Raw genomic sequence first — 20,364 nt, forward strand, 5'->3', positions numbered from 1 at the left:
TGCCGTGTCGCGGTGTCGCCGTATCCGGGCCGCGGGCGAGCTCCGGGGCTCCTGGCCGTCCCTCACGTGTACCCCGGCTGCAGTCACCCCCCCCCCCCGTCTTCCGGGCCTGTCCACCGAGTTTACTGTCAATAAACTGTGGCAAACGCCGGTACGGAGGCGCCGGGGGCGGGGCCTACCTCACCGCGCCTGCGCACCGGCGCGCGCCGCTTCCGGCCCGCGCGGCGCTTCCGGGTCAGCGGCGGCGGGGGAGCGGCGGCGGCCCCGGCGTCCCGGCCAGGCCAGGCCGGGCCATGGGCGGTGAGGGCCCGGGCCGGGGGGCGGGCTGGGGGCCGGGACGCAGTGCCCGCCGGGAGGCGGCGGGCTTTCGGCCGCCTCAGAGCGGGCTGTAGCCGCCGCGGACTGCCCTGCCGGGGACCGGCCGGCTCGGGCCGGGCCAGCCCTGAGCCCGCCAGGCCTGCGGGGGGAGGGGCAGCCGCCCGGGTGCGGGGACCCGCTCGCCCGGCGCTCCCGCAGCGGACACGGTGGGGGCCGGCCGTGCCTCTGAGCGCTCTCACGCCTTGGGTCCGTCTGGGTTTTTTTTTAAAGGGTACTGCTCTGCGTGACTGTGGTCGTAGCGTATTCCAACAGCTGTGACGCTAAAGGGCGTTTCGATACCCTTAAGCGTTTAATACGCATCGAAATTTTGAGTGTGGAAACCATGTCTCTTTAATTTGCAGGTACTGTTAGGCTGTGAAGGCTTTAATGGAACTAGAAATGCAGTAAAACAGTGGATGAGGCACAAAATTAAATCTTGGCATCTGGAAGCTTTAAACAGTGTTGGTATATTAAGCATATTGGAGGTAGTGGCTTTTCGAAGTCCCTGGATATTGCAGTGCTGTAGAGCATTAAAATGTTTGCAAAATTGAAGAAGAAGATAGCAGAAGAGGCCGCTATTGCTCCCAGGCCAGGAGGAGCTGCCCGGATCCCCAGGTCTGTCAGTAAGGAGTCAATTACGTCCGTGGGAGCAGACTCCGGAGATGACTTTGTAAGTTACACCTTGCTTTGAATTTTCATTCCTCTTACAACATTTCTATTATGGCTTTACAGACAGCCATTTTAAGTCTAGCATATGAGTCGAATAACGTATTGTGGTATCCTGGTAGGTGTACATCCTAATGCATAAATGAATCATTAGCTTGAATAAACTTAAATCCTGAAGAGAAAATGTTTTTCTGTTAACCACAGTACTTGGCAGGAGGCTTGCAATCCCATGTAAACGTGAGTTGCAAAGCTATCTCAATACAGAACATTGTTAAACGGACATAAAGTATTGAATACAACTGTGGTAACATGTGAGATACCTATTGGTAAAATTAATAACTGAAGCAGTAGGAAAGCAAGCTAGATACTGGTTAGCTCTCATCTAGGTACGGACCTGTGTTTACCTCTTGGCTTCCTGGTACTCTTCCTACTCAAGTGTATTGTTTATGAGAAAGCGCATGTAGTTTTGTTGCACTCAGCTGTCGTAGTTCTCCAATGTCTGGTTTAAATTCTCTCGTTCAAAGCACTGTTTAAGCAAGCTGTATAATTCCAGGAGTGTATAGGTTAAATGAAACCCTGTAATGCTCTGGCACCTCTGCCCATTGATGGCTATCGTATTTTTGAAAACCTGGATTAAGACACAGTGTCGCACCACTGTTGGAGCCAACAGTACCCGCTGTATTGCAGCACGGCTTTTCGTTGTTATCTTCATTTGCAGACTGCAGAATGGAGAAGTTATTTACAAGGTGGAGTTTCAACTCATTTTTTCTGAAGCTCAGCTGAACTTCCAGTTCTGTTAAGCAGAAAGTAGGAGCTGCTAATGTTTAAATACAGTCTACAATGGAAATATATTAGCATTGTGTTTTTCTGATATTTTTTTTTTTGCATTTAACAAATTCTTGCATAGAAATTTAATTTACCTTGTTGTGAGTTTAGAGAGCAGAAGACAAATAACAATGGCAGCTGAAGTCTTGAGTGATTTTCAGAAAACGTCTGAGAATTAGTCGTTTTAGCAATATTCATTTAAATGCTCCTAATATTGATTTATGTGAAGCAAAAAACCCTGTAGAGAATCATCAGTTGGTTATGTAGTGGATTTTGCGTGGAGAGACCATTGCATGGAAAGACTGCATTAGTGCTTAAGCGAGCTTATCTCACCTGAAGAGCGTTACTGTTTCTTTTCTACTTAGTTTTTCAAGACTTTCACTTTGAACCCACCCTGAAACCTGTACTGTAGAGCCGGATTTTTTCCCCTGCTTAGGTGTTCTATTATGCCATTTCCCCAGTGATCAGTTTGAGCAAATACTTTTCAGCTACAGATTCTATTAACAGCTTTGTATTTCCTGGGACAGGCCAGCGTTGCAGAGCTGACTGTTTAAGCCCTTACTGTTTTTCTTCTTCAGCATTTTTCTTTTTTTTACACATTCTGCTGTGCTAGTACAACTTGCCCCTTCATGTGAAAAACAGAACCATTATTCCTAGGTGCGATAGTGTTTATTATTGGAGGGTTAATATAGGGCAGGATCGCTTTTTCTGAATTTTGTAAGTTATATGAGTGTTGTTTTTCTACCAAGGCTTCTGATGGAAGCAGCTCTAGAGAGGATCTTTCATCCCAGTTGTTCAGAAGAAATGAACAAATAAGAAAACTGGAGGTCAAGCTGTCTGGTATGTGTCTTGATACATACAAACCCCTGTTACTTTAGGCATAAAAACTTAAGTGTTTTAATTCATTAAAAACACGTGGCGTTAGGTTTTGTTGAATATTGAATTGTAGCAAACCTGTTGATTGTCATCTAGGTTGCAGCCAGTATAACTGGTCTTTTATAAAGACGACTGACTCTTTTCTGCTGATCTCATGACACGTTTATGTGGATCTTTTGAACAGGTGGGATAGCTTTCTGTCCCCGTGCTCCAAATAGCGTCTTTTCCCATCTTTATTTTACTTATTCTGCGTATGTAATGCTTTGTTCTTCTGAGATCTCGTGCCGTCCTTAAAGACGTGAACTTTGAAATGAAGAAAAAGCAAAGGATTCAATGTGAAACAGTCTTGAGGCTTTTTTTCTTTCTAAGATAATACAGTGTTCTGTAAAGCTGTAATACAGGCTCTGCTCGGATGCTGCTTTCCATCCCGGTTGTGTGGAGTGGATCAGAGTGTTGGTTAAACTGTGTTACGCTGCTGCTTCCCAAAGTTCATGGAAGGCCTTGGAAAATAAGGAAAGGTTATAGCCAGCTCAGGATTGTTTTTATTTATTCTGGAAACTTATTAGGCTCCTGTTCAGTTCAAGAAAATACAAGATTCAGAAATGATTTCACATTGCGATTTGAAAGGGCAAAGTGTTTGTCTGTTTGCATATGGCAAACTTAAAAGTGCCAGTTGGGGCTTAGTATGAGAGAGGGAGGCTCTAAGTATCAAGAGACTCATGCAAGCAGCCCAGTCAGTAAATCCTCCTTTCCATTGCATTAATTAAACTTCTCCAAGGTGTGTGTGTGTATTTTGTTTTGGTTTTTTTGTATCTGCCTGCCTTGTCAGTTCTGCTTGGCAGGCACAGTAGCAGTAAGAATGCATAGCCAAGTGGGAGCACCAGCTCAGCCTCAGAGATACTGGCTGACTCGAACAACAAGCAGTATGGATCAAGGATGCAAGCATCGTCTGATGAGAGAGACCTTTCCTAAACAGAGTTAAATAGATCACTGTTCTTAAAGAAAGTAAGAAGTGGGGATAGTCCTTTCTCTAGTACTGCCTTTTTTTTGTGTAACTGGCATGCTTAGGACAGGTCCTCCTGTTTGTACCAACCATTTACCCTGTGGACAGTATTGGAACTATTTGCTTGTGTTCATTGTTATGGTCACCCAAGTTTTCCTCAGCAGCAATGATTTTCTGATTGAGAAAATCATCGTCGTTTTCCACTCATCGTTTTTTCTTTTTTTTTCTTTCTTTTTTTTCCCCCTAAAAAAATTCCTTCCCCAATGTCTGTTCATTCCTGGTCTGTGATTCTCCCTCCTCACACAAGATTATGCTGATCAGATCCGAAACTTACAGAAGATAAAAGAGAAGCTTGAAAATGCATTAGAAAAGCATCAGGATTGTACGTACTTTTCTTTCTCCTTTTTGTTGTCTTTTTTTAAGTTGAAATTTGTTATGGTTGGAAGGAAACGGATGGGTTTGATGTACAGATGTTGTAAATCATTTTCTTTCAAACTTTGCACCTCTAGGTTGCAAAGAATCGGAACACAAGTTCTTGTTTACAGTGTCAAAAGCAGTAGTATGTTGGCTGTTGAACAAAGTTGTTGTTATAATCCTTTTGCCAGGTTTGGGGCTGACATGCAGGAGACCTTTTTGAAACCTGCAGCTTTATTATAATCCACTGAGGAACTGTCTTCTGTTATTGCTGGTATTTGTCCAAGGTGCAAGCGGTGTGAAGTAATAAGTGGTACAGCATTAGTGCTAGAGAGTCAAGATGGGGCTAATCACTTGCAGAAGCAGTTCTTTAAAGTTATAAATAACTTACAGAAAATTGAGAAGCAATTTTAAAAGATGAGTTTTTAATATAGCTGGTGATTCTCTGTTGATAGCCTCCATGAGGAAGTTTCAGGAGCAGAATGAGGCTCATCAAGCCAGTCGAGCCAAGATGGCTGAAGGAATGGCTTTGGCCTTAGAAAAAAAGGACCAGGTAACAGAGCTTGAACAGCTTGACTTTTGATCTGAGTGCATGACCTTGATATTTGGGGCAGGTGTGTCACCATTAATTAAAATAGTTGTTCAGTGTCATGTATGCTTAGCATGTCAATGCTGAGGAAAGAAGGGAGCAGTAAGTTCAAATGCCAGAAATGGTGTAGGACATGCCATTGTTCTGCCTGTCCTTGTTGTTTTTAAAGAGAGCACACAATTTGTAATGAAAGGTTAAGCTTGCACTTGTTCGGTAAGATTCAATTGCAGTAGACCTGTTGTCACTTTCATTTTACATACACAAAGCTTATGTCTTCAGGTAGCATAAACGATTCCTCAGCCTTACACTAGCTGTTACTTTTCTTTTGCTGGTTGTTTTTTTAATCATTATCACAAGTTAGTATCTCTGTCCTCCCTCCATAATTGCTGTCCTTGAAAGTCTACAAATTGATTTTGATTATTTTTTTTCTCCTTTCTTTCTTGTTCAGGAGTGGACGGAAAAACTGGGTCAAGTTGAAAAGGTAATTAATTTTTGGGAGCTTTTTTTTTTTTACCCAGTGTGTATGTGTATTTGTAACCACCAGCCTGCACACTTCTGACAGCTCAACTCTGTTCAGCCCTTTTTATTATTTGATCACTGTTCAGTGGAAGAGGCCAAACATTTCCTTTTGTTACCAGCCCCAATGCTTCAGGACATACTTCTGGAATTATTTTTCAGTGGGGCAGTAAAGAATGATGGGTTGTGATGAAGATGTACTTCTGTAAGACAGAACAATAGTTTCCTTTATTACAGAGGAGGCAGCTGGGATGCAGAAGGAGGTAGCGACTTGGGCTGAGGCATTGCAGTAGGTTGTCTGTTTTACAAAATGAATGAAACTGTTTGGAAAGGATTTTTTTAGTGCAGGATTTCAGTCTTGTTATTCAGCTGGTTAGCTTAGCCTATTTTAAAGTATCTCTAATTATTAAGACATTATACATGCTACTATTTGCTGTCCGTTTTTAAGAGTTCGGTTAGGTGATCTTTGGCTGCGATGTAATGAATACAGAAATATTTCTGAGATTTTTTGAAGTTCAGTAATTTGCTGCGCATTGCCTACTGCAACATGAATGTGGAAAGAGTTTCTAGTTCTATGTGTAGCACCATCAGAGCGCCTTACAGCTGCAAGACAAGGTTCCTTGACTTGAAATGAGCATACAGATATTCTTGGATTCCTTTTTTTTCTGTTGGTTTATCAGGAAAAAAAAATGCTTGAAACACAGTTACAAGAAATGAGGGAGCAGAGTTTGAACCTCTTTCAAAAAAGAGATGAAATTGATGAACTGGAGGGCTTTCAACAGCAGGAAATTGCCAAAGTTAAACACATGGTAAGATTGTTTAAAATTTTTTTTTCCTTTTCCAAAAATTTCTGTTAAAATACCAAGTTAGTGGTAGCTCTGCATTAATTGTCTTTTTAGTCTTTATGCTTTGTATAGAGTATTGGTCAGTGTCAAAATCCTAGCAGTAGATACATGCACACAATGCTACAAAGTTTATTTCAGCGGTGACTTTTCTGGTAGTTACTTGTTCTCGTTTAATTCATCTCATAACTTAATAAAAAAGACAAGTTTCAATGAGAAGTCTTTATCAGTATTACTGGGTCATCTGTATTGTCAAAGATAACATTCTAATATTCAGCTTTTGAAAAAGGAAGAATCTCTGAGCAAAACTGAGCAGGAACTAGAGATGTGCGCTCGAGAACTAACCCACACTAAAGAGGTGCTTCAGGATGCAAGCAAGGAGTCATCGGGCCTCAGGAAAGATCTTCAAGAGTTGCAGCAGCAGTTCTTGGAGCTAGAGGCACAGAGGTATTTTTGGAAGAGTTTATATATATATATATATATATATATATATATATATATATCAAGTTGACTGAATAATTGCTTCTGGTATGCTGATGTGGATGTAAATGCCAAGTTTGTATTTCTTTTCAAGTCAATTAAAGTAGTACTTGTTTAGGGTTTTGTAAGCTTGTTGTAATGATTTCTTTTTTTGCATAGTTTGAATGCTTAACTGTCACTTTTTTTGGAAAATGTATAATCAACCAGTGGCTGATTTTAGGACAAGAAAATCTTGTTGTTGCTTAGTCCATTTTCATAAGCAGCAGATTTATCTGCTAAAGTTTATATTTTTCTGCAACGGTATGTCACTTTTTCTTATTCTCTTTCTGTGAAGAGATGAACTAATGACAGCTGAGACAAATGCAGAAAATAAGATCACTGCTCTGGAGTTAAGAGAACAGGAGCTACAAACTGTCATTCAGCAGCTTTCTGTAGACTTGCAAAATGTAAGTTTGAGTTAAGTGAGATTTGATTCGAAGGGCTCCTTGTCTGCAGAAGTTAGATTAGATATCAGTTATGTGGTTTTGGAAATCTTAAGTTTCAGAGCAAGTAATTTCTCAAAATTTTTAGGCTCGAGTTGCTGGTACTGGTTGTGAGAAGAGACTGGAAATGCTACGGGTGGAGCATGAATCTCTGAAGGTGGAATACGAACAACACAAGCAAAAGGTTAAGTGTTTTCAGATGCACCTGCTGTTGGCTGGTTGTAAAGGGGTATGCATCTGGGTAATGCACTGAGAGTTTGACATTTGGTGTCTAGAAAGTGTTTTAGGACCATGTTGTCTTTTCAGAGAGGGCTTTTCTCTTTCTAATGGCACTTTTTAAAGTCAAACCACAATGGATTAGCTGAAAGCTTCATTACAGAAAAGATTCTGTGATTTCTTGTTCTTACAGATGACTCTTGAATTTGCTGAGAGGAATAAACTTGCTGAACAGCTGCAGGAAAAAGTGTCTTCCTTAGAAAAAAAGCTAGAAAGAAATCTTTCAGGGGATGAACATGTGCAGGAACTACTCAAAGAGGTAATTATACATTTATAGACTGCTTAAAAGTGCAATCTCAGTGAGAATTATTTATTTATTTTTTATTTAGGACATAACATTACTTCTCACACATAGAATATATGATGATGTGATGCAGGCACATTTGTCCCTGCCATGTATATTGGCACACTGTCTATGCTGGACAGAATTGTGTAGGTGACTAATCAAGCCGGTTCATGTAGATAATTGCACGGATGTCTCTATGGGTCTTTCTGCCTGTCTGTTTAGGCAATGCATCTGACTGCTTAGAAGCAAAAGAGCAGCTTTTTAACATCCCCACAGTAGGTGGAATGAGTTGAGAGTTTTATTGGTTAGTCCTTACAGAGAACAGCGAACTCTTCTCGTTGTTCTTTATCTTCTATTATCATGACTTGCAAAGCATTGGGACAGGAAGGGGAATTGGTTTTGCACATAGGTATACAAACACAATGTTGTATATTGAAAACTTGAGTCTCAGAACTCTTTAGAAACAGCTGAAAACAGAAAGAACTTGGCTTTGGTTAATGCCCTTTCTCTCATTACTTCTCCAACTCTTTCCCAAGCACTGATGCTCCTGTTGGGAACAGTTTGGAGCAATGTTTCCCCAGCTGGGTGACAGGGAGACGAGGTCAGGCTTGCCTACCAGACGCATCAACTTGATGTTGTTATGATAGAATAACTTGCTTTAGGAAACTCGAGCCAGTTTAAAGTCCATGTAGCAGTAGTAAAACATTTTGGAAAGTAACTACCATAATTAGCAAATGTTTTACCCTGTTTTGTATTTGCTGTGATGCAGGAGAAGTTAAGCTTTCAGAAAAAATTTTTTGATCACTTAAACTTGGCCTGGGTTAGAAAATTATGACCTAGCTGCTGATTAGGGTTTACATCTGAATCGCGACAAGATGCCAGTGAATTTCTTATTCCTAGTAGCAAGTTGTCATCCCCAGGGCAACGTGATCTGTGGAAGCCCTATGCAGTAGCTTGCTGGTTCCCAAAAGCGAAGCTGCATTGCATATCAAAATAACTGTTCCATTTTAGTTTGACCTTATTAATGAAATAAAAAGAAAAATCTTAATTAAAAAACTCAGCAATGTATCTCTTTGTCCCTCCTTCCTCTTGTTCTTCATCTCAATGTAATCTTCAGAAAACTACTCTTGAGCAGAAACTGGATGAAACTAGGCAGCAGGTACTAACAGACAGAACGCATCACACTGAGACTGTGAACCGATTGGAAACACAGGTAGATAATTTTTATTTCACTACAAATTTCCACCTTGTGCTCTCAGCCAAAAGTGAGACTGCATGTCACATCTAATCTTGAAAGGCCAGTCTAACTGATCAGTGTCTCTGGTCATCTTGCTACCTTCAGTGGTGGAGAAGGGCCTAGAGGTTATGAAGTTAGAGATTTCATGTGTATCTTCCCTGTCCTAAGAAACAAATAGCTGAAGTGCAAGCATTGTACTTCAGGGGGGTAGTGCACCAGGTGTGGTGAAGTGTTCTTAAAAGCAGCATGTATCAAGTAGGCAGTGTGTCTGAACTACACTGGCGTTGTGTTTTTAATGTTTACCTTCCCCTATTGGGTCATCCCACATTCTGTATGTTTATTCTAATAACATAGATGCCAACAGATAAGAAATTTAATGCATGGTTATATTTTAGAATAAAGAACTGGAACAAAAACTACAAATTGCAGCAGAAGCATTGAAAAAGAGCAAGGAAGCAGCTGCTGAACAGGATCTGAAGATCCAGAAATTGGTAAGTCTCCTGCAGGATGTTTCACTGACCAGTAGCAGATTAGCATCTCCAGAGACACTCACTCCTGTTTTTTTTCATTGCTCAAGTGTTTTCTTACTGTTTGTCTCCTCAACTGGTGTCTGTCTATGAGTAAGTGATGCTGCTGCCAAAGGATTAGCGTTGCTTCAGTTTGAGTATGTCTCTCATGGAATGGTGTCCAATTCTTGTCAGAACTTCAAAATGTTATTAATGTAGTGTTTATTTCTCTGATCTAGCAAACTGATCTAGAGGATGAAAGAAGTAAACTACAGCAACAGATTTTGAATGAGAAACATCAGTACGATCAGAAAGTTACTGGGCTGGAGTCTCAAATTGCTGCTCTTGAAACAGCTTGGGAATTTGATAAAACAGCTGCTCAGCAAAAGATTGTAAGTACAGAAACTGTTCAGTGGGCCATGTTGAGTCTTCTCAAAATGTTAACATGGCACATAGACCTTGCGTGTTGTCTGAGTGTTTTTATTCAGCACTCCTAGCATTATAATAGAAAATCGCATACTTTTAAGAAACTAAATACAGAGCATTTGATGTGTTTAATTGTTTAAACAAAGCATTAGAATAATTGTACCTACTATTTAAACAATCTTTATTTTTCAGACCCAGCTGGAAAAAGAAAATAAAAGTCTTAACAAAAGCAGAGAAGAGTATGAGAGCTCTTTAACAAAGCAAGAGTCTGAACTGAACAGGCTAAAGGTAAGGGCTTAATTGGTCAGTGACCTTGGTTAAATACAGAGCCAAGTTTGAGAAACAGTTAACGGCAAAGTGTGTTACATTCTCAGTACTTGGATTCACATTACATTCAGGTGTCATGTACTGTAACATTCAGCTGTAAATCATCTTTGGTACTCAGTAGGAATGCATTTGAGGAGCATTACAAATGGCTCATCCTTTTCTGAAGCAGAATGCTTGGGTCTGCCTAAATCAGGCAGAAATAATACACTCCTGTATTGTCAGGCATGAAGAGCTTTTAAATCCTGTTAGCAGTAATGAATACAGAATGGTTCAACATCAAATTCCACTCATAGCATTCAAAACAAAAGCTGAAAACTTAAGTTGGTCAGGTATTTACAGCTCATACGCAGACTTTCAACTGTAGTTTTATGTTGTTGAAAGCTGTTTTTTTCTGTAGCTACTCTTGGATGCACAAATGGAGTAAAGATCAGTTGTAGGAAGGAACTACTTTGTAATAGAGACTTCAAGCTAAAAGATTTTTAAAGCATTTGAATATAATACATATGGCCTCTTACATCAGTTCTGTGTTGCTCTTACATGTGCAGATGGCAGCTGTGCAGTAAAACAAAACAGTAACTCATTCAGAAGCATAAACTGGTGTGTCAGAACACCCTTCAATTCTAGTTGCTAATAGATTTGAGTTTAAAGATGAGAGACTGACTTGATTTTAGTTGTCTCAAGTAACCTCTGAATTACTTTTGTTTTGCAGAACGAATTGAGCAGCAGAGAGACTGTCAGCATTGAAATTGCTAAAGCATTGGAAGAAACACGAAAACAGAGAGAGGAATTACAACAGCAGGTTGGTTAATACCAACAGTCTGAAATATATTTGGGTGCTCCCCACCTTTCACAGACCAGACTAGATTTGTACTTAATTATCATAAGAGTCAAGAACATTAATCAGAATCATATCCTCAGCATGCAAGACAGCAGAATATAAAACGCTGCTGACTGCAGGGTTGGGGATGTTTGTAAGTTTGCAGGCTTAGGAGTTATAGCAAGGTGTGGCAGTTGAATATGAACAACAATATGAACCTGGAAGACCAGGTAGTAGCAAGTTGCTCGGAATGAAGGTGACTGGTGTTTCAGAGCCCTTTCCATCGCTAAGCTGGTATGTAGTCCCAGTGGGCCAGGCATCCTGAGCCATTGACTGACTAGCTGGCAGTTTGTTTTAAAGAAACCTATTCATTCTGTTGTTCCTTTCAGTGCTTATATCACATCTTTGTCCCTCTGAAGCGTAGCAGTTGTAAAACTGTAGATTTCCTCGTAGGGAGGAGGTTGTATCCAGTAACCAAATGCAAATCCTAGATACAGTTGCTCTGCTCTTATTAAAAACGGTCATGGTGGATAACATGAGCTTGTGTTTGCTTAAGCTAGGAACTGCCAACTGAGCAAGTCTGACTGAATTTAATCCTATTTTTTGGTTTCTTTGTTCTCCTGGGGCTGCTGGAGGTCTGGCTGTAGGTAGAAGGCTGTGAGGCGATGGTCGGCTGGTTTAGTTCAGCAGCTGTTTTACAGCTGCTGCCCAGTGGTGATGAGGCCGTTCTGACTGTGGCACAGGGCTTATCAGAAGTGAAGGTGGTTTAGCTCTTACAGCACACTGATCTCATTAAAAAGCACTGAAGTCAGCATTGTACAGGTGATGCCTTCTCTGGATAGATCCCAGACGTCCACATTACATTACCTGTAACACTAATGCTGCACAAACCACTTTTCCAAGGTATTGTATTGGCTAGCACAAAGTTCAGGCAGCCCCTGCTGGTTACAGATACCAGCCACTGCCTTTTACTGCTACATAAATTCTTCTGCAGTTCTTCCCATGGAAAAAAAAAGTATTAAAAAAAATTGGAACCTCTGAGGTATGTTGAAATCTTTCAATGTCACCTTCTAGTTTTATATCTTGAATGACGTGTGTGTGTGTGTGTGTTTGCCTGCTTTGAAGGTTTCACATATGGCTTCCTTAATAAAGGAAAAAGACCAGCTGATTGAGGAAAAAGGCGATATGCTTCTGAAACAGAAGGAAGAACTAAACCAACTCAGTCAAGGTTAGTCCCAGCAAGCCTACTGTATCCCAGACAGCTTCATCTAAGTACACTCTTTGGTTCTGGCCTTGCCTGGTAGATTATAATATTGTGTATATATATATATAATAATTCTAGATTTCTCTTCCACATTTAATCTACTAGCATTTTCAAAATCTTTTATCTTTCAATAACAGTTGGGCAGTCTTTCTACGGGGTCCTTAAAAACAACCACTTCTTAAAATCAGTGTCTTATGTTTATACACCATAAAGTTAAAACTCTTGCTGTACTTTTTGTAAATTATTTTTTTGCACAAAACGTGAAATAAATGATAGAGGTCAAAAACTGCTACTTCATTGCACTGCTTTAAAAACTGTGTTTGCTTGAAAGATTATGTACGTTCTTACAGAACAGCTTTAAACTGATATTCCACACTAATACTAAAAAATGAAGTGCAGTTGTCTTCATTGAGTTCCTCGCCGCACCGTGTTTATCTTGTGTGTTGCCATTATTTAGAAAGGGAGCAAAACTTTAGCCCTTGTTGCACCATTCCCTCGGCTAGCCATGTGCTGATAGCCACTTGGGCCAGCTAGCCATTTGTGCTCACAGCTTGGCCCCAAGTGTTCCTGTGCAGTCACAGCACAAGTCACACAGACATTTGATGGGGGTCTTTTAGAGCAGGTCTAATTGATAATTATGTTGTTAAGTACTAAAATCGCCCTGACTTTCAGACAGTTAGAGGCTGCTCGTCTGCAAAAACATGCACATGAGTTTGGTTGGCTTAAATTCCATCATCTTTCTGTCTTTACAATGGAACAAGACAAAAAGGTCAGGATTTACTATCACTGTAACTTGTTTCGTTTAAGAAAAATAATTAGAAACTCCCATTCGATTCAGTAGACTGATACTAAGCAGGTCTCTCCTTTTGCAGATCGTGAAGCTGTCTTGCTGCAAATGCATCAGTTGCAATCTGACATAGAAGCCAGTAATAGCCAAGCAGTGGAGAAAGAAGAAACAGCAAGAAAGGAAATTGATGAACTGAAGTTGCAGATACAGGAGTGCCTGCTAGCCAGAGAACATGAGAAAAATGTGAGTGCAGTTGCAAATCTGATCTGTTCAGACTTCTCAAGAAGATAAGTGGGTGTCTGAGAGACCCCCAGTTCTGTCATGCCTGGTGATACATGCTTGGAGCTGTTTCCTCTGACAGCTTGCTCGTGATCTGAAACAGAGCAATGTAAACCACAATTATTTGTTGCTCTCTGTCTTCCTCAGAAAGCTGTTTCCTGTCAGACCTGCAACGGGTTTATGAAAGCCAACCCCTTATTTCATTTGACTCCTAAAATGTCTTGAGACAATCATTATGAAACCAGTGAGACAGAGACCCAAAAGTAGTCAGCAGGCCAGTGAGAGATGTAGCCAGCTAGATCGCCACTAATGCTTTCTGGTTTAAAAAGCTACCACCACCATCCCACCACAAAAACCACCACCAAAAAGAAATCAAGCTTTCTCGCTGGGGAGTGTTCATGGGCTGCAAATGTCGTGATCCATCTCCAATTCACTCATCGTTTTTTTGTAGGCTTTAGAACTGGAGGAATCAATGAGCACGTCCAACAACAAGCATTTCCATTCTCCAGAAAATCGTGTGGTGGAACAGAATGGAGAGGTAGCAGCTGCAGACATCATTCAACTTCAGAAAGATAACAGAGAGCTGGAACAGCAAATTGCTGAGAAGAACAAGGTGAACTGAAACAGCAGAAACAGCTGTTAGTCTTTCCCATTTTAAGTAGGAAGCCAAATAATTGGTGCTGCCCATCCTGCAGCACCAGGATGGTGGACAGGCTTACCAAAATGGCAGATACAATTTGTATCCACTATTCTGGATTGTACAAGGATCTAGGAACAGTGGATAAAAACTACAGCCACAATTGCAGGTATCCTTATCTATTGTGGAGGCCTGATGCACCAAATGATACAGTTCACAGCTTTCCTGCAGACCCCTTTTGTGTGAATTCAGTTCGCTTCCACTGAGCTGTCGCATGAAAGCCCAAATATCCTTCACGTGCCTGCTAACACGTGCAGCTAGAAAGGCAAGATGTGTATGTTGCTTCCTTAGAGCTGTCAGCATTGTTTAATGATTGTTTTATTCGTTACACTTGTTTGTCATGGGTTTTTCCAGAGATCGGTGGTTCAGAATGTGTGCTGACAGCGAATACTGGATTAACACTCTCCTTTGCTGTGCTTACAGATGATAAAGCAGCTACAGCAAAGAATGACAGAACTCAAGAAAACCCTCCAGAAAGAGTTGGTAAGGGTTATGTTTTTTCAGTCTCTTCAGGTGGCATTTAATGAGTTACTTGCACAACTAATTCCAAAACCGTGACTGCTAGCTAGAGCATATTTTTTTTTTTACTAGGGATGTCTGCAGTTTGCTTGTGTTTGCAGGCAGATTGGTGAACCCTTAAATTAAGGAATTACATTATTCTGGATCATTGATTGAACAGATGGTGTGCAGGTGTCTATCACCACTTGGCTCTTGCAACAGAGTTTTAGCTACAGAAGGCCTGTGTTTGGTAACTTGGGCATTTAATACATTTCCATAGAGTGAACAATGGAGTTTGATTGCTACTTAGCTGCCATTCAGCGAAGTTTTACCGTGGGAGTGATACCTGCCCCAGCGAAAGCTTCCCTTTAATCTCTATTACAACAGTTTTCCTCTCCTAGAAAAAAATCTTCTAATTAAAAAAAAATTAACGGGATTTAAAAATTGTTGGTTTTGTTCTGAGCTAGTAAACTGTTTTGAACAGAGCCTATGTTTGAAAGGCACAGAGCAGATTAGTGAAAAAAGAAAATCATCAGGTGATAGTTTCTACCATGGAGCCAATTCCATGCTGGTTTGGGTAATGTACACATAATGCTCACGGCAATTAGCTTCTGTCCTGGAGTCTAGGGACAGGTGAAGATGTTTCTCTGCTGTAATCCCGTGAAGGATGAGACACTTGTCCTATTGATGCCCAGGTTGTACCCACCTTGTGGATACAAGCCCTCTGTATTGGGTATCTTGCACTTGACTCCTCTCCCAGTGTCAAGCTGACAGAGTCTACAATGCATTTCTCTTTTCCTTTTTTAGAAAATAAGGCCTGATGGTGAGGTACTCGAAGTACGTGAAAAAGCAAATTCTGAAGTGCCTAATGCTTCTGTGACTGTCACGAACAACTCTGATTTAAATGATTCAAGGGAGATAAACTTTGAATACCTTAAACATGTTGTCCTAAAGTTCATGTCCTGCCGGGAATCTGAGGTAAAGATGTACACTGACCTTCTCTTTCTAGGCCTGTCTTTCTCTAGAAACTGCCACCTGTTACCTGCTAAGGACACTTCTGTACCAATTCCATACTTCTACGCTTAACAAGTTGTTGACTGATTCAGGACAATGAAGCCAAATGGCTAACAATGATATGTTTGGAAGCACAGATTATTATGAACTAAACGAAAAGGAAATGTGAATTTTTAAGAGGTTGTTAAGTCTGGAGATAAAAGATCTGAAGCTACAAGACATTCCTTCTGCGCTACTCTGTAAAGCATATGGAGTGTGTAATTAGGGTAGCTGTACACTTAAGACAAAAAAATCCCAAGAAAAAGACATAAACCACTTGCTGTTGATCTGTAAGAGGCAATACCGAGCGCCTTTGGAGCTCCTTCACGTTCGCCACATTGTGTCAGAAAAGTTAAAGGTAAAACATTATGCCAGCAATATACTTCGCTTAATTGCAAGTCAGTGCGTAAGATGAACAAATAATCGTGCAGCCCCGTGGTATCCAGATTGCTTGACTCCTTTACTAACTCTGCATTGTGTGCCCCATTCAGAATATTAGCACTTTAGAGTTAATACACTTAAGCGTATATTACAAATGCCATGATTCTTTCCTGCCTACATGCTGGTTTGATCAACTTTTTAAGTTTTTGAAGTTTTAAAGTTTTTAAAAAACTTTGGGTGCCACAGGAGCCAAGCTTCTTCTCTAATTAGCTAGGCTCCCCATTTGTCGTCTTTCCCCAAAATATGCGAGCCAATGTTAAAGAACAGAAAGCCAGGAAACGTACAGCAGAAGTAAGGCACAGGCCATCCCAGTCTGCTGGAGCTGGGGATAATGGAAGGCTGCTGGCCGGCTCTTTGCAGTTGGGACTGAGAAGTCTGTGACCAAACCTACAGAAAAAGCTGTGCTGCACCATAGTCCAGAATATAGAGCCTGAGAGCACCATAAGCAACAAAATACTGTGGTTTCTTTCAGGCATTTCATCTAATTAAAGCTGTGTCTGTGTTACTGAATTTTTCACAAGAGGAAGAAAACATGCTTAAAGAAACTTTGGAGTACAAGGTAAGGGTTTGTTCCACTTACAGTCTCTAATGAGATGCCCAGCAGATGGAATGACAGTTCTTAGATGCTGGGAGATGATGAAAAGTATCTTTTCCAAATACTAGCTACAATAATAAATGTAACATATTACTAAAATTGTAGCTAATCACATATGTACCTGTTGGAAATTGTCCATTTCAGTGAGGGAGACGGCAACTTCCAGTGCTTCAGAGGAGTGGCAACACAGTTTTGCCCAGCAGACTCAGTCTGTGGAGGGAAGCTGGGAGCTCCCTGCTAGAGTACAGTCAGATGTTTAAAAGCAGGAAGCCGAATTCTTGGTTTGTCATTTTGATGCTGGGCTAGACACCTAGCTCCGTTTCTCCTTTCTGTTCCATAAAATCAGATCTCCTGCGCATCCCGGGCTATGTGGCTCTCAGTGAGTGTTTGTAACTGAGTACTACCTCAGTTCCTTCCACATCCTGCATTCATCTCTGCCCACTCGGTAAGCTGGACGTGTTCAGCCTACGTGGGATTGCAACTGAGGGAGATTCCCTCGCCATCTTGTTCAGGGAACAGTTTAATGCTGGATTAACTGAAGGTCCTGTGTTTAAATGACTAAATTTGTAATTATTTTAAAGGAGTATATCTAAGCGTAATCTTCCGTCATCTTCACTTGTGGAAGGTGGATGCTGTTTCTTCCAGGTGTGATTGTGTGAAACTGTCTTCGCTTCTGCAGTCTGAAGTCTGCAGTGTTCTGTTTTCTAAATAGTTCTTTCCATCAAGTGATGGAGAGATGCCTATGTACCATATTCTTTCTTTTTCAGATCTTCAGCTTCTTAAAAGTGTGAACGTAGCATAACGTGTATTGTTCTTTCCTGTCCTAGATGTCATGGTTCGGGTCAAAGCCATCTCCTAAAGGCAGTATCCGGCCGTCTATCTCGAGCCCAAGGACACTGTGGCCTTAAGGGAACTTGAAAATGGGCAGTCAGCATCTAGCCACTTTTTTCTGTGAAAAGAACGCTGAACACACTAATTCAGGTGTGTCTTAATCACTGTCATTGCAGTATTTTGTACAAGAACTTTTGACACTGTTTACAAAATTAATACCGTGCAAGGAGAATTTTCACTACGAACTGAAACGCTTCTTCCGGGTGTGACTCTGGGACTGTCGTCTCGATGGTCTTAATGGAAGTCAGCTCCTTGTGCTCATCAGTCTTGTTTCTTGGCACCAAAGGGTAACGTTAACCTCACTAATACCGGTGCTGGCAGTTCAAGCTTCTAACACGTGCATCTGTTATGATGGTGATTCCGGCTTCTGTTATGGAGTGCCAGAGTTGAGTAGCTCTAGGCACAGGAAAGCTTCCTTGTCTCGCTGTGGAAAGTAAGCAGAAAAAAAAAGTAATTGTTGGCAGTACTGTATTGAGTTTTTGACAGTTTGAAAAGCCTTTCAAAGAACAGGAGCAGGAGCTTTAACCAAAAAAAGAAATCTGCCTTGCCTTGTTATACTGACATAACTAATAGTTCGCGTTTTTTCATATCACTGTGTAATTTAAGGTGCATATATCCTGGCCTGCAGTCCTGAAGGCTGCATGTTGATGATGATTATTTAATTTGAGAGCACAACTTTAGAGTTGTCTGATTTTACTTTTCTTAAAGAAAAATAATATTTAAAATGGTCTTAATTATAGTACCTAATACTCGGTCGCCTTTAAAACTAATCTATTAGCCTGTACCATAGGTTGTTAGCATTGGGAAGAAGGGGTAGTAAACCATTTTAAATTTTTAAAGCTGAATTCCAGGTATTGTAAATGTACACTGAGAATACCTTTTATTTTTAAAAAATAATAATAATCTAGTGACAAACAGTGAAGAATATTGGTATTAAAGACTTTGATTTTTACTTCTTTTCTTCCAAGTCTGCTAGCAACAAATCTTCATAACCAGTATCCGCCTCTTTGGTTGTGGTTTTCTGTACTTCAAATACTGATGCTTAAAAACTGTTATGCACATGTAGTGGGCTGTTAACTGTGTCCTAACTACATGGTAAAAGAAACGCTGCTCATGAGGTTTTTGTGTTTGAAGGCAAAATTCAACTCTTAATGAATAAATCTTTGTTCCAGCAGCTTGCTTTCCCTCTCCTTTAAGAAAAGGGGACCAAGGTGGTATTTGTCGCATGGAGTGGAAGCACAATTTTGCCCATAGTTATTAATACCAAACACTGCACCATCTAGATGAAAATGGGAAGCAGCAGTAAGTCTGACTTCTTAAAAATGGGACATATTTTTTAAAAAACCACATATGGAATTCGGTGAGCAGGCTGCAGTTCTAGTAATTCTCTGACAACGAGGTTTGTGTTACTAACAATGTCTTTGCTAAATACATTCGAGAAAATTCAAGCTGTCCTCTAGTGGAGATAGAGTCGCTGTTCAGGTTTTAAGCTTTGCTTTGCTAACAGGGGCACGACCTTGGTGGCGGCAGTCGAGATGTACTGTTAGAGTTCCAGCACGTGAGCAGGCTCGCGAAAGGTTCCTCCCACGGGAGGTCCCGTTACCAGAGCAGTAAATGTGCTGCAGACCCCTGCCCTGGCTGCCCTCCCCCGTTGTTACTTGGCTGTACCCAGGCGCAGGTACTCGCCATAGCTATCACCTTGGCACAAGTGACACTCCTCCATTTAGAGCTAGGTTGTATTTATTTGAAGTTGAGAAAACCAACAGCGTGTTTTTAGTACACTAAAGCTTGTCCAAACAGTCTTCAGTAACCTGATCTACGGCACTTAAGCATAGCATAGAGAAGTTTATGGGAAGAGCACAACTCTGCTCTAATATGAAAAGAGACAATCAAAAATAGATTTGTATCAATTGTTTCTCTACTGAAACAAAGCTGGGGCAGGATAACCCTGTTGGTTCTGAGAAGATTTTATTCTTCAAGGTCTTTTTCTTTACAATGACCCTTTGCCCTGCCCTACTTCTGTGGGACCAGAGACCAGGGGACAGGGTTCCCTCTGCTCGCCCTGATGCCTGCTGAAATGACTAATCGGTTTATGTTGATCCTGGCTTGAAAGGTTACTGCTGAACAGTAAGAGAAGCAGTACAGGCAGCCTTCAATAGAGTGGCAAAATAAAAGCTTAGATTATATACTAACACTTCAATTTAAGATCCCAAAGCTCATACAGGATCAACTTAACATAAATTACTTCTTAAGTGTTGAATTTTCTTTAGATAGCAGAGCAAGAATGGTGTGTATACATATATTAAAAAGCTAATGCACTTTTCCTTGTATAAGAACAGTGGTATACATAATCCTTTCTATGGCCATTGGATTTCTTTCCTTCTATGCTGTAAATATGGATTGTATTATGAAACACTATGAAATTTGTGGTGCAATACATTTTGGATCAAAACCCTAATCTTGATTCTGTTCTCTTTATAGTTCTGGTTTTCTCCACTGGGATGCTGTAGCTATTTAAAATCGAGAGACTTTTAAAGCATGAACCAAACACCACCTTCCACCCAGGGTGTCAGCCATGTAATTAAGGCCTCTCTTCCTCATAGGGAGTTACTCCAGGAATGAGGCAGAGTGCTTCTGCCTCCTAAAATCACTTCTCACCAGGGACAGCTGCTGCTGCACTTTTAGCAGCTGATGAAAACACTGACTGGAGCAGGGCCTCCCGGAGCAGCTGCTTCTCTTGGTGTATGCGCTGTTCGTGCCAAAGGCAGGCTCCTTGCCAGCAGGTAAAAAGCTGCCAGACTCCCCGTGTGCGCCACCGAGGGATGCCCTACAGCCCCCTGGCCAGGGGTGCTGTAAATACGCTGTCAGCGATGGTTTGAGTAGCGGCACCCTTCTGTCCAGACGTCGGGATAAGCCACCTGTGCGTACTGAGTC

General features: G+C 41.1%; 1 protein-coding gene across 2 annotated transcripts; it reads left to right on the forward strand.

Annotated features, from left to right (window-relative positions):
- The first annotated feature begins 176 nt into the window (after positions 1 to 176).
- GOLGA1 (golgin A1) lies at positions 177 to 19,888 on the forward strand. 2 transcript variants are annotated; one of them, XM_055794611.1, is made up of 23 exons: positions 177 to 300; positions 720 to 1,027; positions 2,598 to 2,688; positions 4,035 to 4,109; positions 4,597 to 4,694; positions 5,179 to 5,211; positions 5,927 to 6,055; positions 6,366 to 6,535; positions 6,903 to 7,014; positions 7,139 to 7,234; positions 7,460 to 7,585; positions 8,730 to 8,825; positions 9,245 to 9,340; positions 9,595 to 9,747; positions 9,974 to 10,069; positions 10,818 to 10,907; positions 12,051 to 12,153; positions 13,062 to 13,219; positions 13,707 to 13,868; positions 14,376 to 14,435; positions 15,258 to 15,428; positions 16,417 to 16,503; positions 17,367 to 19,888. In XM_055794611.1, exons 2-23 carry the CDS (start codon positions 893 to 895, stop codon positions 17,445 to 17,447), a joined length of 2,418 nt encoding a protein of 805 aa, XP_055650586.1. In that variant the 5' UTR covers positions 177 to 300; positions 720 to 892; the 3' UTR covers positions 17,448 to 19,888. The 2 variants fall into 2 exon arrangements, with proteins under 2 accessions (XP_055650586.1, XP_055650589.1); XM_055794614.1 differs by having other exon boundaries at positions 6,378 to 6,535.
- Positions 19,889 to 20,364: the final 476 nt, after the last annotated feature.

Source organism: Falco peregrinus, chromosome 1 (genome assembly GCF_023634155.1).
Source record: "Falco peregrinus isolate bFalPer1 chromosome 1, bFalPer1.pri, whole genome shotgun sequence".
Classification (NCBI taxonomy): Eukaryota; Metazoa; Chordata; class Aves; order Falconiformes; family Falconidae; genus Falco; species Falco peregrinus.